This window comes from Zalophus californianus, chromosome 5 (assembly GCF_009762305.2).
Source record: "Zalophus californianus isolate mZalCal1 chromosome 5, mZalCal1.pri.v2, whole genome shotgun sequence".
Lineage (NCBI taxonomy): Eukaryota > Metazoa > Chordata > Mammalia > Carnivora > Otariidae > Zalophus > Zalophus californianus.
This window is the reverse complement of record NC_045599.1, coordinates 126,272,572-126,289,982: the sequence shown is the minus strand read 5'-3', so window position 1 is coordinate 126,289,982 and position 17,411 is coordinate 126,272,572. Positions and strand designations below refer to the sequence as shown.

General features: G+C 39.4%; 1 protein-coding gene across 10 annotated transcripts in view; it reads left to right on the top strand.

The window, feature by feature from the left end:
• Nucleotides 1-17,411, top strand: part of SPEF2 (sperm flagellar 2) — a 169,404-nt gene that overhangs the window by 121,104 nt on the left and 30,889 nt on the right. For all 10 annotated transcript variants that reach the window (XR_003522086.2, XR_003522084.2, XR_003522088.2 and 7 more), the window contains 4 exons: nt 6,027-6,174; nt 8,039-8,167; nt 9,232-9,370; nt 12,446-12,675. Coding sequence is in view for 5 of the 10 variants with exons in the window: in XM_027605658.1 (XP_027461459.1) it covers nt 6,027-6,174; nt 8,039-8,167; nt 9,232-9,370; nt 12,446-12,675 (646 nt within the window). In the remaining 5 variants the exon portion in view is untranslated. The remainder of the gene's footprint in view (nt 1-6,026; nt 6,175-8,038; nt 8,168-9,231; nt 9,371-12,445; nt 12,676-17,411) is intronic.

Here is a 17,411-nt window from a genome sequence, read left to right as displayed (position 1 = left end):
CTTACCTCAGGGTCTCAGAGTGAGGAGGCAACACTTCTGACTGGGTGTTTTCCAAGTCCCTTCCTGGCCACTCTGTCTCCAGGGTTCTTTTCTCTGGTTCATCCCACAGCAACCTCAGTGTTCTGTTCTTCCTTTCTGTTCTCCCTCTCTTCCGGTTGTTCTTCCTTCTTTCATTTCTCCCTCTCAAGAGTGATTGTAGATTTTTTTTTAAGATTTTATTTACTTATTTGAGAGAGAGAGAGAAAGCATGTACATAGGGAGAGTGAGAGGGAGAAACAGACTCCCCGCTGAGCAGAGAGCCCGATGCGGGGCTCTATCCCAGGACCCTGAGATCATGACCTGAGCTGAAGGCAGACACTTAACTGACTGAGCCACCCAGGCACCCCTCTCAAAATGATTGTAGATGCCTTTCATTGTCTTGCTTCTTCTATAAAAAATGTTAGTGTGGATTTTGACACACCTAAGAAAAGTGCATGAAGTATAACTGCAGGGCTTGATGAATACACCTAAAGTTACTGCCGAAACCAGCACACGGGAGAAATGGGAAAGGTCCAGAACCTACCAAGTCCTTGCCCCTTCCCAGTCCCAACCCCCTGCATCCCTACAACACGAAACTTCCGCCTGCCTTTTGACTAACCATTGCCTTGATATTCATAAGTTTTATCGCCCTAGTCTATAGCTCTAAACAGTATAGTTAACTTTGCTTGCTTTCGAACTTTAAATATGTGGACTCATACCTTTTGTCTCTTTGTGTTTTCTTTTGCTCAACATTACATATGAGATTCATTCTATGTTGTCGAGTGGAGCTGTAATCTGTCCCTTTTTGTTGTTGTATATTGTTTCATTATGTAAATCTATCACGGTTTATTGAACTAGTCTGCTACTAATACACATTTGGGCTTCCAGTTTGTGCCATTATGGATACCCTCTCTGTGAACATTCTTGTACTTGTCCACTGCTGCACTTATGCACACACAACCATTGGATATATGGCTAAGTGTGGTGGCTATCTTCAAAGTCAGTTGATGATACTATACATAATACTTCCGTTTGCATAAGTAATACCAGATTCTTTCCCCATTCACTGCAGTATCATCTTTGCCATAAATTAGGTGACCACATATCATAAATTAAGTCTGTTGCATTGTTCTATTTTTCCATCCTTGTACCAAAACCGCATAATGTCATATCACTTATTTGTTATCTAGCTGAGCAAATCTTCCCATCTTGTCATCTGTCCAGAGCATTTTGGCTCTTGGCTCTTTGCCTTTCCATATAAATTTTCAAATCAGCTTGTCAAAACTTACAAAAGTGTTGGCCATAGACTTTTTTTAGATGATATTTATCAGATTATGAAAGTTTCTTTTCACTTCTAGCTTATCGTGAGGGTTTTTCATTAATATATTAACAAATGCTTTTTCCACATCTATTGAGATTGCCATATATTTTTTTTCTGTTTTCTATCAATGTGAAATATCATATTGGTCCATTTTCTAATATTAAACTTACATCACATCCCTAAAATAAGTCCAACATTATAATTAAACATCATCCTTCTTACATATTGCTGGCTTTGTTTTGCTAATCATTTGCTTAGGATTTTTGAATCTTTGTTCATGAGTGAGAAATTTGTTTTTCTCATACTGTCCTTGTCAACTTTTAACATCCACGTAATACTAGACTCATAAATCAAGTCAGGATATGTTTCTTCTCTTTCTATTCTTTAGATAGTTTGAGGAAGTTGGAATTATTTCCTCTTGAAATGTTTAGTAGCATTCACCAAGAAGCCATCTGGGCCTGGTGAACTAAACCTTTTCTTACTAGGAGGTAATCTTCTTTATTTATAATGCTTTTTTGGAAATGATACTTTTGAATATTATTTACATGTTATATCTTTGTTCATCCTCTTATTTTTTATCCTTTCTATATCTTTTCTTGCTTGCTTTCTCCGCCCCCTACTTACTTTTAGAAGTAGTACATTCTATTACTGTTCTCTTAGTGGTTACTGTAGGAATTACACCATAAATTGTTAACCTATCGAAGTCTAAATATTATTTAGTCAGTAATTCCTGTGTTATTCCTAGAGTAACCACTAAGTGAATTAGTGTGTGTTACTTCCAAACTAATATAGGGAAAAATGAATAAATTTAAAATATTCAGTCCAAAATAAGAAAAGAAAGGAGGACAGAACAAGATTTAGGACAAACAATACAAATAGAAAGCACATAATAAGACAGTAGATGTATACCCCAAATATACTGATAGCTACTTTAAAAGGGCAAAATGATCCAGATAAAGAAAAGGGATTGATTTATTTTGTTAAAAAAGCATATGATGCCTATAAGAACACAGAAATGATCTTCTGTTATTGACCAAAGAGGAGAAGGAGGTAGTGTGATGACCTCCAGTAGCCACCGTGGAATCCTAAACCCTTGGCCCAGAGGCTCAGTGCTCCCCATCGTGCTGGTACCAACTCATCAAAGCTTCTTGTAAAGCAACTAGATATTGCTTCCTACATATTCCCTCAGTGTTAACAATTTCCATGACTCGGCTAATGTCATCTTTCTCTCCTAAAATACATTCCTCCTTCCTTCTATTTGATTAAACTATATACTTCCTCTAAGTCTTCAGAGCCAGTTCCTGCTTTGATTCCTGACTACTTAGTTACCTGTTTGAAACCCTTGCCTTCTCTGATCGTGTGCTCTTCCAATCCCTGCAGCGGTATTATCTCCCCAAGCATCCAGCTCTTCCGATCTAGGTGATTGTAATGTTTATCTCAATTTTCCTAAACATTTCACTGGGTTCTAAGACTTTTTATACACCCTACACCTAGCATCATGCCCACATCTAATATGATGCTAAGCCCTCAGCACAGTCTGACATGGGACTGCTGCCCGACCGTTGACGCTGATGTTACTACTGATGATGATGGCAACGGCCGTGGTGATCACTGCAAGATTACAACTACCAAGCACCAGAGAGTGGGAAACCAGAGCTAGGAGTTTGAGGGGGGGAAAGGGGGGGGAATTATTATTCTTATTAAGGTACATAAAGTAATTTACAAGTTTTATAAATCCCATTAGAATTGCCTAGGGGAGATGACATTGTAGAATATTACATTATTAGAAAGAGCAGTGTACAGCACAAAGAGCACTGGCTACCCCTCTTGGTTAAGTTGTGTGATTTTATGGAAATGACTTCGCCTCTTCCGGTCTTCAATTCCTTATCTGTAACATGGGAGACATTCCACATACCTTTCCTCTAGTGAATGGTTGAAAGATCCAGTGAAATAATTTATACCAAAGAAATTATAATAGATAATGTAATATATATAATATTATATATAGTTATAGATAATAGTTAATAGATAATGGGAATTGTAACTATAATAGATGATGACGTTAAAAAAATTTATTCACAATTGTACTATTTTCCATGTGGACTTTAAAAACCACATAGAGAGTCACCTGGGTGGCTCAGTCGGTTAAGCATCTGTTTTCGGCTCAGGTCATGATCCCAGGATCCTGGGATCCAGCCCCATATCAGGCGCCCTCCTCAATGGGTAACCTGCTTCTCCCTCTCCCCCTTGCTTGTTCTCTCTCTCTCAAATAAATAAATAAAATCTTTATTTTATAAAGTAAAGATAAAAACCACGTAGGAAGCAAGGGAGAAAAGTTTAGTAAGTACTAATTTAATTAGTATTCCTAATAATTATATTTGAGTCCTGCTTTTATGTCTCTAATAGACTTTTATGACCTTGATGTCACATGACCTTAAGGGAATTTTAAGTTTCCAGTGAGACAGACATGCTTGGGCAAACCATTGCAGGGAAAACAGTGCAAGCGGGGATTAAAGCAACTGAAAGGAGAGCGCTGTAACATGGGCTTTTTTCTACACAGCAGTCTCACCAACAGCTACCCGTTTAGTGTGTGATGTTAATTTTTAGAAAAACTTTCTTCTAATTAGCAGGTATGCAATGATTTCAAAGAAACAAGTCATAGTTAACGCCCACAATGTCAAGACATTATTTCTAGAGTTTCTTCAGGCTTACAGGTAGATTTCTCAATGTATTGTGAATTATGTTAATTTTTGAAAGAGACCCAGAGGTCTCTGAGGGAAGTGGACCAAAAATATGCAGATGATGATAATTATCATCATCACCACCACCACCACCACCACCACTACCACAAAGTTGTTTATAAAGGAGAAAAATCCAATTTTAAAGGAAATTGCTAACTTAATGTGCTTTGCAAAAACAGATTCAAAAATGAATTGCTTGCAATTTAGGCGGTGGGGGGGATGTTAACAAGTCTGTTTTCAGCTCTACCAAGAATTTTAAAGTACAGTAGATATCATGAAATCCATTTTTATAGCTTAAGGGCATCTGATTAAAACCACATACATATGCTCACACAAAACTGGCTTGTTCTCTGAAATCTATTCTGTATTTCTCCAAAGTTCCACCAATCTTAAAGAAGCTGTGGGTATGTTCCGTGGAATATGACTATTTTAAAAGAAATTCTATCTATTAATAATCATTTCCTGGGCATCCCCTATGAGCATAGGAGGTGCTAAAAGCCACTTGAAGCCCATTTGGAGGGTGGAACAGTAAACATTCATAGAACAGTCGGGGACAGTTACATGCTGAGCCCTGGGGTATGAAGTTGGCGGGAATTTGGGGAGAGCAGGAATTGGCTGGTGTATCCCACCAAGACTAAGCTCTCCCTTGAGGGGAGAGCTTGTGCCTTGTTCATCTTTCTATTCACCTCCATCCAAATTCCTCTTGCTTGTCTGAGCCCCTCACCCAGTCCTCCCCAGAAATAACATCAGGCTTGGACACAGTAAGCACTTCAGTAAATGAATTCTCATGACCCCCATTTCTTTACCAGTTGCTTTATTGAGATTTTAAGGGTTTCGACCATATGTTGCTCCTCCCTCCTCGGGGTGTGCAGGTTTTCTTTCTCCCTTTTGGGAATCTTTTCTAAGCTCTCATTTCTTGGGGCTTACACCCCTAAGTGCGCTTCACCTTTCCTGGGACAGTTGGACTTATTTCGGAAGGTCTGGCCTTTGAAACTGCAGGCACAGCCCCAGTGGCATGAGAACTCAAGACAAGGTTTCCCTGCTGCCTGAAGCACAGAGTCCTGGAGGAGGGATGGAGGGGTCCCAACCGCACCCCACCCTCCTGATTCCTCAGCTACGATGGGGTGGCCCTGCAACTCATCTCTCACACCAGGACCTTCCATTTGTGCGAGTGAAAGGAGGGGGTTGATGAGATGGCAGGAAGCTGCAGGTCCCCTGAGTAGAGGAAGCTGACAAGAAGAGTTTAGTCCGTGGGACAGGCCATCCTCATGAACACTGCGCCTTCTGGGATGATGTCTAGTGTTAGAGGAGAATGGAAGCCCAGAATCCAAGTGTCCATGAGCCCAAATAATACAGGGCATACATTCCCAAAACTTGATTGGAGGACATGAGAAATTCTTACTCATTTTATGTATAAAACACAGTTATAGGTAAAATACATAGATACACTTTTGCAGTATTAAAATTTCATGGAGCAGACTATTAGAAAAACTGTCTTTAAAACTCTGTAGGGGATGTCAGTAATGATGATGATGATGATGATGATGATGATAAAAGGTGAGAAACAATGGTATAGGGGAATGCCCTGGAAGAATAGTGGGTGTTAAATCCATAGAGTCTGAGATTTAAAAGAAAGCTTTTAAAAAGCATCCTCATGGAGCTGCTGCAGTATGGAGGTGGCAATGAGGAAATGTAAAGTTCCATTGCATGCAGGGCTGGAGAAAGTGAGCAACCTACATACAAACAGGGGAAGACACTTCTTGAGGCCTGGGCCAGGTTTCCATGTCAGTAAAACATTGAAGTGTGTTTTCTGTAAAGACTGAGTACATGGCATGGTTGTTTATAGGAGAATGAAGCTTCAGTTGATCTGGGTGATGACTAAATCCACATGGCTATCATATTTCATAAGTGTCGCATTCATCGAAATCTTGCTCGTATCCAATCAGGTGGCTGCTGAAATTCATCAGAGGCTCATGGAAGAAGAGAAGGAAAACCTGCCAGCAGACACAAAAGAAAAATCTCCTCAGATAGGTACAAATAAAAAAGTCAAAAAGGAACCACCCAAGAAGAAAGAGGCAGACAAAAAAACAAAAGGTATTCATGGTTTTGGCATCCAAAACTGTGGATGCTTAAACTCTCCTTGGTAGAACACAAACGTCTAAGCAGGCACATTAAAGCTACTGTTGGTTTGGTTTTGTTCCGAGACCCAGGCTCCGGTGGCGTTAGCTGACTAATCATACTGGGTACCAGTCTCACCTAACTTGTTTATCCAAGCGTATCCAAGGTAAAATAAACCTCAACAACAGTTTGGAACATGCTAGAAGAACTCCCAATAGCACTATGTAATCTGAAAATTGTGCACATAGGGGCCGCAGTAACTGAGAGGAGGTTGGGTGAAAAGTGATTATAAGTATGTAACTTTCAGGTTGAATTCAGGTTTCTGGTTTAATTCAAGGAAGTTCCTCTCTCCCGGAGGCCTCCTGCCTAATCTCTGCCTCAGAGACATGAGGGGAAAGCAAGGGCGAGAGAAGACTCAGGCTGGGAGAGACCTCCTGTTAGCCTTGGGGATAAACTCTGGCATAAACATTATCCCCCCACCCCCTCTTTGAATGTCTCCACTTGTACATATTTAAGGTGAGTTGAGGCAAGAGAGGAAGAGACAGAAGTCACCTCACTAGTCAGTTGCTCACGACACGTTTGTTAGGCACCTGCTAGAAGGACGCCATGATGGGTGCAAGGGACACAATGATGAACTTCAAGAACCAGAACAAAAACACAGTCCCTGCCTTGATAGGAACTGTAGTCTAGCAGCAGAGAAAGACGTTTGACCCATCCTTGTTCTTTAGTGGGGGAGGTCCAGGCAACCTTGAGAGCAAGGTCACCTCAGTCCTTCTGAGAGGTAGGGAAACACCTCCCAGCTGGAATACATTTAAGCAGCCCTGAGCAGGAGTAAGAGGGGAAGCTAAGGATGTGGGCAGATGGGTGGTGAGGGGGTGGCACTCAAATCAAAGAGGAGAATAGCACCACAAGAAAAAACACACCACTTAATCCATCTCAGATGGCAAAAATGAAAGAAATAAGCAGCATTTGAAGGGCATACTTCAATCTACTTTTAATGGATAAATGGTTGAGTCCATTCCGTTAATTTTACAGATGATAAAACAAAAATCCAACGAGATTAAGCTCCCTTTCACCTGTAATTCATATATCCACCTACTATTGCAATTACATTTTATTATAGTTTCTTTATTTACAATTATGTCTTCTTCACATGACTTGAACCCTTGCGGTCAGACCTTCAAGACAGCTTTATTGAACTAAGTAGAATTATGTGAACAGAGCCTGCAGTTAGAATCACACTGCCATTTCTCAAGGGTAGATTGTCAGAAAAATGCTGCCAAATTCTTATTTTCTAATTCTCTTATGTAATCATTGAAGTACTTGCAGTTAAATACTACTGAAAAGATTAAGTAGATTGCAGATTCTTGACTGTGAGCCACATTTCAGCCATATCTTCTGGATGTTGGTCCCCTGGTCTTTTCTTCATGAGGATCTGGGGTACACTTGGCTAACACTAGTACCTCTGATGGAACAGTACTTCTGCAGCTGGCTAATGGCATCCATGGTGTGTTGCGGTTTGCTAATTTCCATCCCCAAACTCTGCATTGCACCTTCCTTGGAGTCTATAACTGTGTCTGCCCTCACTGCACACCTCATTTTCCCATGATGCTACACAAAAGTGGCATTTTTATATGTGTCTAGCCCAGATAACACATGGAGAATTCTCAAGGAAAGATCCATATTTCCCACTCACAGTCAGGACTCAGGTTGATCCTTTCCAAATCGCAAGAGTTTTGCTATAGACCCGCATGTTTCGCTTGGTCCTCATTTTGTCCAAGGAGCTGTGCGTCCCCTTGCATGCCCGCTCGCTCCTGCCCAAGTTCCACTGTGCTTCCAGGCAAATCACCGCCAATGGCAGAGGCCGTGCCTGTGACAGTGACGGCAGAGGAGGTTGCCCAAATGGAAAAGAGAAAAGAACTGATGCTCAGAATCAAGGAAGAACACCTTGCTGCCCTGCAATTTGAAGGTAGCATTTGGGAAGAACTGAGATGATTCTTTTCAGTGGAAAACAGTCCAGTAGGCAAACAGCCTGTGACTGGCTCAAGTTGTGTCTAGGAGAACACAAAGCAAAGTGATTGAAAGTACAACATTTAATTGGTTGTTTTCATAGGACCACATGAGGGCTAGATTCAGCTGTTCTATAATTGTCTGCCGGGATCTCAAAAAGAGACAAAGAAAATTTGGGAAGGGGTTAGGAGAACACCAGCAATAATTAACAATCTCAGATAATAGACACAGAAAGAATATGTTAGAGTCTGTGTGATTTTACAAGTTGAAAGAAGGCTTAAGGCCTTAAGGAAAATAAGGAAAGGAAAATAAATCCTAACTGAGGTTAACAGGCCCTGAAAGTGAGTTCTTGGGAACAGAGGCCATAGAAGAGGCAGTCATGGATCGATAATGCTCAAGAGACTCCTTTTCTATAGGTAGCAATGATTTTATAAGATATATTCTCCTGGCCCTTCCACTTGTCTTATAATGCAACTAAAAATGGACTTTGAAAAAAATTGGGAAAATGAGCAAATTACGCCAGTGGCAGTGGAATAAGCAAAGAAGAAACATGGAAAAACTATTTCAGAAGTAAAATCCACAGACCTTAGTGTGTGCTATGGGCAGCAATAGGCCCTGGGGTACAGAGGATTTACCCTAGTTTTACCAGTGCTAAGAAAATACAATGGTGTTGCCATCCCAAGTTTCTAAAGTAGGGAGATTACCAAGAGACTTTGTACCTTCCCCTTTTTGAAATTCAGAAATTATTTGTGTTTTTCCATTCCAATTTATCAAAGAATATATTGCTATAAAGTGCAATAAATGTAAAGCTCAGTTTATAATAGTTTTGGCTTACATAAATTGCCAAATGACCCTGCCATGCATTACACTTTTTTTCTCAGTATCATAGATCAGGTATTACCTATACTCGTATATTAAATGTCCACCTTCATCTTCACAAACTGAAGCATGATTGGTTTAAAATTGAATTCAGTTGATTAGAAAATGCATGTATATATAATCCTTCATTTTCTTCTTAAATAGAGATAGCCACACAGTTCCGGCTTGAACTGATAAAGACAAAAGCATTGGCTTTTCTTGAAGATTTATTAACAAAGGTGGTCAATGTATATAAACTCTTGGAAAAGTGGCTTGGTGAGAGGTACTTGAATGAAATGGCCAGGTAATGTACTGCATGGCTTTTCCAAAATGTATTTTTTAATTCCTGGTGGCCAAAATTGGCAGATTTTTAGGCATTTACAAATGTAAATTACATTTACAAATAGAAATTTTGACCTTTTAGGGAATCACAAATGCATTTGTATGGGTTCTTCTCAAACAGTAAGTCATGTATCAAACTGTCCTGTTGCAATGTCCAGTTTTGCATATCATTTCTGAGTTTGGATTTTACCCTGCTCAATGAGGAGGACCTTAGTTTACAAGGTATGATTATAGGTAATTTTTAAATATTTTTCAGAAGTAAGATAATGTTTCATATCTTTCTAATGCCAGACTTCTTTTTAGTCAGTGCTGATTAATGGGAGACTGAGAAGTCAGTCACTGCAATGTTTTACCAGTGAGGCTGATTCCCTTGTAAGGGTAATACCCGGTTCTACTTTGCTCTTGGGTTCCAAAGGTTCTTCAGACTTCTCATCTCTAGTGAGGGGCAGAAAGTCTCATTCTCTTAATTCTCCCCTAAAAAGCAGCTCAGCAAAGCAGAAATAGCCCTCAAGTGAGAGTCAGGAGCCATGATGTTCCAAGAGATGGGGATTCCCTCATTGTCCACAAATGAGCAGCCTGCCTAATCACTTGGGGCCTCCCATGGGCGTTATCTAAAAAAGGAAACACAGCAACCAGGCTACTTCAGACGATTCTAGTAGATCTAGATTCTGTGAACACTACAGTTTGGAATAAACATTTACTGCAAATTTAGAAGTTGCTACCTACATAGAATACAAATGGCGAGTATTCTTAGAAACAACTGCTATCGGAAAGATAGTTGTTGTGGTTTGTTTTCTATAATCCTTGTCTCATAATGAAAGTTCTGTTGTAAAATCTTCAGCCTAGTTTTTTTAATACCTGTTGTGCTATATAATAACACACACATACACACACACACACACACACACACACACACACCCCTCAGCCTGGTAACCTTCCTGCAGTAAGGCTTAACATAATTTTACTGCTGGATAGCCAAGTCTGTTACTCATTAGCATCATAGAGCAGTGATGTTCAGTTCTCTTCTCGGCCTGCCCCTTACAAATGAAAACGTATCTGCTTAATTCGTAGAATTCACAGCTCCCATCCATGGCGCCATCAAGAGTAAATGCTTCTTATTTTTATCAGATGTACCCCAATTTCTCAGATTTATATTATGTGTATATATCTGACCCCTGAATGTGGCCACAAGAAGTTAAAACTAGGATTGTTCAGCTATGCTTTCTGTTTTAGTTATTGTAAAAGCTCTCTGGTGATAAAAGGAAAATATAGAGAGAGCTATCAGATCCCTTGGAACTTCAAATCTTGCTTTTCATTCCCCTGGCATTTTTTTTTTTTTTAAGATTTTATGTATTTGACAGAGGGAAGGCGAGCACAAGCAAGGGAAGCATCAGGTGGAGGGAGAGGGAGAAGCAGGCTTCCGGCCTAGCAGGGAGCGCAATGTGGGACTCGATCCCAGGACCCTGGGATCATGATCTGAGCCAAAGGCAGACGCTTAATCGACTGAGCCATCCAGGCGCCCCTCCCCTGGCATTTTTTAAATTTTTTTCATTCCTGAGAAGGGTAGGCTTGGTAACCTCCACTAGGTGGAGCACACCCATTTTGAGATCCTGGTTATGGCTCAGTCTTGGTCTGCAGTGGGAGGCTGTCCTCACTCAAGGCTGCAAACTTAGTTGCACTCCAGTGCCTTCTCCTCTGCACCCAGCGCACACACACCAGGAGGCGTAAACTAATTAGATAATACACGCTTTGTGGGCACTCACCAGTACAGCATGCTGGAGTTGAATTCTAGGGTTGTCTTTTCAAAGAAAGCAACTAATCCTATTTTTAAAATTTTTTGGTATATATTTTATATTATGTTCCTGGGTTACATAAAAGCAGATTAAAAATGGATTTTTCCATCATGTACAATCTTTATTGCAAACTGTAAACACAATCCTTCCTGTAATACAGTGCTATTGTATTTATTTGTGTATAAAACTTCTCTGACTTTTGAAATGGCCTTTAATTAGCGCCATAACTACAATCCCCGGTATAGGTTAAATCCATGCCCTGTGTGATTTTACATTAATAATCAAAAGGTATGGAGTTATGCGTTACTGGCTCCATGCAAAGATAAGGAAATTCAGAGAGCTTAAATAAGTTCCCAAGGACCCATGGCTATGGAGTGTTCTGGAATGAGAGCTCAGCTTCCAGTGTTCTTTCCACTGCACCTGTAATTGCTTACACTACATGATTTAACTAGGAATTATTATTTGTAAAAATAGAAAGCAATTTCAATGGGTTTATATTATTAGAATCCATTCTGACAATAGTGTCTTAAATAACATCAAACTCCTTGATCTAAATTTAGAGAAAAGCCGCTCTTCTAGAAATCCATAATCATATTTGATCAACTTAACAGTTTTTCCTGATTCCAAATAAATGTGTCATTCTAACAGTTGTATTTTACAGATTTTTCTGCCATATAACTTTATTCCAGTGCATACTTAGAATGAAATGTATCTCTTGACACAATCTTTTTGTTTAATTTAATTTTATTTTATTATGTTATGTTAGTCACCATACACAGTACATCATTAGGTTTTGATGTAGTGTTCCATGATTCATTGTTTTCACATAACACCCAGTGCTCCATGCAATACGTGCCCTCCTTAATTCCCATCACCAGGCTAACCCATCCCCCCACCCCCCTCCCCTCTAAAACCCTGTTTGTTTCACAGAGTCATCTTACTTACACAGTAAAATATGTTCTAATACTAATAAAACCATATTTGATGAAGTCCCTTTTTGTTCAGCTTCATATAAATATGTGACCATGAGCTCTATAATGAGCATATATCTTATTTCCAATCTACGCTTATTTAATTATACTCTGCCTTGTCACAAAGTGGATCTGAAGAGAATTGGAATTTGTAAACATGCAGATTGACTTGTCTCCCTTAGCTATACAATGTGTAGACTCTGTGTAGTAAGCAAACACTGTTAACCCAGTAGTATTTAGTGGGGATAACCCTATTCGTTTTTCCATTTTCAGCGTGGAAAAATTAACTGAAGTGGCTCGCTATCACATTGAAACATCTACAAAAATTCAGAATGAACTTTATTTAAGCCAAGAAGATTTCTTCATTAATGGTGATATGAAAGTCTTTCCAGACCCCCCTCCCCCAGTGCGCCCCCCACCTGTGGAAAAGGAAGAAAATGGCACCTTGACCATTGAACAGCTTGATAGTCTTCGAGATCAGTTCTTAAATACCGCACCTAAAGGTAAGAAAAATAATCATGGTGAAAAAGCACAAAAAAGGTTAAGACTAATCAGGGTAGCCGTCACTTGCTCACGAGTAAAATCAGACCCCTGGGATTGCGGGTCACCAAAACGAGCCCTCACTCTGTTCCAGTTTATCACACTTTTGCTTCATACAACATAGATCTGAATGAAACAAACAGGAGGAAAACAGTGACTAATCCTTGGGCAGTGTGGTGATCCTCGTTCCTGGTAACTCTCCTCTTCGGCCCGTCCCTGCCCCTGGCCAGAAAGTTGGTAAACTTGAGTCTGACTCTGTCTGGCATTTGAGAGAGACAGCCTCCACACACACGTCCAGTCTAAGGTTTGGACTGAGATGATGAGTTTGTGTTTCTGTCTCCCCCACTAGTCTGTGGAGGGAGACCAGGGAGTAGAGAATTTCCCTTCAATGCTTCACAGACTAAGAATAGAACCAGAGAAGCTGTCAACAAAATATTTGCTTAACTGATGAATGTGTTCACATGTATGTGGACATAGTATTTTATATACACGAATTCCTTACTTCCTTCACATGTTATCATTATGGCTCTGTAGCATGTGCACAGGCTTTTTTTTTTTTTAATTCAGTCTTTTTCTACTTCAGATATTCTTCAGTGAATTCCATCAATTGATAGCACAAGTAATTCACACAGATCATGTAAGACTATCATCTCATCTCCATTTTATTGGTCTGGACTCTTTGTCATGGAGCAGTTTTTACGGATGGTCATAGGTCATCCAGGCCTCTTCAGATTCAAGGCTTTTTGCCCCTTCCCACTGAATTAAGTCACCTCTCATAATCAGGTTTATTTTATCTTCCAACATCCATGTATTGGAAAATCATTACTTTTCCCTAGATAATAGCCAACTGACTTTAGTCTAGCACTAACACAATTCCACTTTCATAGTGATTATATTCATTTGTTTTTTAAAAGTCAAATATTCCTTGAAATCCCCATCAAATCTCATTAGTCGAAAGGGCATTCTTTGACTCTGAGTCTGAACTCCTCTTTGCTAAGCCCAGCGGATGAAATAGGTGTAACCATGGGCCCCTGGGTGACCCCCTACCTTGGCACATGTCAACTCATCTAATTAGCATGAGTGGTCTCCATCTCCAGTACATAAAGGCACACATAACAACTATGGATGGACACCAACTCTGGTTGGCAGTATTTGGGCAGGAAGGAAATGTGGCCATCAGCAGGTACAAAAAAATGGCAGTTTTATAAAGCCTGCCTGTGAAATCCCTTCCATCTGACAGTCAGGCAGATTCCAGTGTGGGTTTCACAAGACCCTCTTATTACATATTTCCTTTTCAAGAGTTGCTTTTGCTCTTTGTTTTATCCACACTATTTTTTACATATAAAACAAAAAGATACATGAATAAAGATTCTGAATATGAAATATGCTTTGATTTAATTCTACACTAGGGTGATGGGAAGGAAATCATCCAATTAGCAGGTCAAAACTAAAAGCATCCGGGGGCATTTGAGTAGGTGGAAGTGGATTTTGAGATTTATCAAGCACTCATAATCCCTTTTAAAAGGGACCTTAGTATTCATGATGATAACCATGATATGTTCTGGGATCCAAACCAGAGCCTGCATTTCAACTAAAAGTTTAAAAACAACAAATAACAGCTGTAAGTTGGCATGTGTATGTCTTAGAAGATTAATTCTAGAAACCCTTGGGACTAAAATATGTCAACTGATACATTTATCTGTTTTCTGAATATGGTAGAATGAATGCAACAGCTCTCAAAGTATGGTAGAAAGAGGAAGGAAGGGGGGAAAAGGGGAAGGAGGGAGGGGGGAAGAAGGGAGATAATTATATATTTTTTAAAAAGTAGATGTGAAAGGAAAACCACTTGCCTGGCAGACTTAGGGTGTAACTTGAAAAGGCAAGCAAAGAAGAAGAAAATATAACCTTCTATTTAGGTTCTTTCTGGACCAGACTATGAACTTTATAAAAGTGCTCAGGGATGCAGAGCAAAAGAGGATCAGTGAGCAATGAGGTCAGTCAGGAAGTTTGGTGGGATAGTATCTCGGAGGAAGGATTTGGAAGAACAGAGATTTGATGGCAGGATATTTCAAGTTGGAGAACAGCCACTGGCCAAGGTGCAGATAAGAGGCATGGGTGTGGATGTTCAGGGAAAGGTCAGGAGACTGCTTTGATTCTCCTTCCCCAACTGCATGAACTGCAGGCAAACAGATGGGGAGGCCTTCTCTGTCTGAGGAGCCACCACCATCCACCCAAGCTGGAGAATTAACTCAGATTCAAGAATAACCATGGTAATTACTGCACACCTTACAAGGCTATACAATACTGTGAGATTTGGGGGCCTTATTGGTCCAAAATGACTTCTGGTCTATGAGCAATCAGTTTAAATTATTTATTATTAGCTCAAATATGCTATTTGAATACACACACACACACACACACACACACACACATGTTGCTTTTTAAGTACATGTAAAACTTTAGCACAGTATCAAGTAGTCTATCAATAAAAGTAATGTTCATTGTTATTATTCTTGCCAGTGTTATCAAAGGAAGGCAAAATAATGATCATTCCATTTTCTGCATCCCAGAGTCACAGTTCCATGATGACTTCTTTGAAGTCAGGCTGCGGATGTTGACAGTGCGTCTCCCTGAGGAAGTCCAGAAATTACCACTCACCATTTCTCCCCAACTCCCTTAGCCCCCCAAAGATCCTCTGACTTTAGTCTTTCTTCCTCAGCTCCATGATTGTTTTTCCCTGCCTTAAATGATACACAGCCATCCATCTTTTAAGTGAAGTCTTTTGTCATATTCTTTCCAAGAATTGGAAAATAATCTTTTATGGTACCTTCCACTGTATTTATCTTAGAACTGTATAATTTTAAAAGACAACCTTAGTTGAAGTGATCAGTTTTGAAAGTATGGAGCAACTGGCTGAAAATGGCACTTTCTAAATGTGTGATCCTACAGAACTTCTTCCTTGAACTTGAAAATTGCTGTTATTTTTAAGCCAAGAAATATGAGCATTACGGTAAACTATTTCATATATGCCAGTGTAACCTATGGTATCTAAGATGCAATTTTCATGCTTGCTAAAATATGGTAAAATATGATGAACAGATGGATTTTTCTCTAGGAAAGAAGCATACATGTTTGCACATAGTCATATGACTAGGCCCACAAGAAGATGTTTTTAGCAAATTTATAAGAAATGATAGTATCATGAAGTTCTTTGGTAACTTTTAATTATGCTACATAAATAAAATTATTGAGTGAAATGGATAATCTTCAAGTAAACCTAGTGACTTTAAATACTTGTGAGTAACTAGTAGCAGGATATAAACAGCTAAAACTAAAGCTGAAGGAGTTTTCTTAAGGAAATTCTTAAGGAATATTAGCTACCCCGCTTTAAAAATAAAAGTCTTCATTAAAATAGTCCTTACTAAAGATAATGGAAAAGTGCAAATGCATTATATACCATAATGCTTATATTCAACACTCCTCTCCTGGTCAAAATCTGCCACTTATAATGATTCGAAATCTCCTTTGGTAAAGGTAGTCATAAGAAATAAAATACCATTTGTTGATATGATCGTTGCAAATATGCCAGAAAAGAAAAATGACTTTACGCATGATGATCATACAAGATCATGCGAAATGCAATGAAACGATTTATCATGCTAGTATTTTTCTTGCCACCCAGCAAAGATCCATACTTGAGAATCTTAGGAGCAGCCAGTACATCGGCAAGACATTCTTTCATTGACTGTCCCAGGAATTATTCCCATGACAGTACTCCCAGCACCGAGGGAGATCTAGAGAACATCTTCTGAATTATAACAATAGCCAGTGTTGGCATGGTGTCTGGCTCCATGTGTCAGGCCCCATGCTAGCATTTCCATGTTGATTGACTTCTTACCCATGGCTGGCTGAGTATGAAGACTCAGCCATGGGTAAGAAGGAATCAGACAGCTCTTTTCAAATCCACCTTTCGTCAAATGATTGTAGTATGATCTTGGGCAAGTTATATAAGTTTTAAGTAATTAATTTATGTAAAGTGTTTAGGAAGTGTCTGGCACATAGAATGTGCAATTTAAGTGTAATATAAGCCATTGTCATTTAATTATATAATTGTAGTAATATATTATATAATATGTAACATTATACAATAGTGATACAAACTATTCCAATTATTACCCCAAATGTTAGCTCGGTATCCTGAAGCTCACATACCACAACAGGCATCTACAGCATTACCCTGGAACATTTCTGGAAAAAAAAAATTATACCACCTGATAGAATTAAACCATAAGGTATGTGGCTCCCCAAGGAACCAAAAACAGTCCAAACAAAAACACTTATTTTGTGTAGCGCATTAAGCTCTTGGTAGGAACATCTTGTCTCTAAACATCAAGTGCCAAGCACATCAGGAAGACGGTCTTTTTCCAATGGAAGCAATTTGGAGTCTGTTGAAACTAAAACACTTTAGCAATGTTCCTCAGTCCCCACTTAAACCAAAAGAACTCCTTTTCTTTGTAAACCCATCCGTATTCCATGTAATGCCTGTAGAGATTTGGTTCATGGCTATTTTGGCTTCAGCTGAGAGGCTATCCAGAGAGAACAGAGTCCAGCAAATTCTGCATCCTCACCCGTTCTTCAAGAGAGGCAGCATTTAGTTGTTCAAGGCTATGAAACTGTTCTAAAAACTCACAAGAGGCCC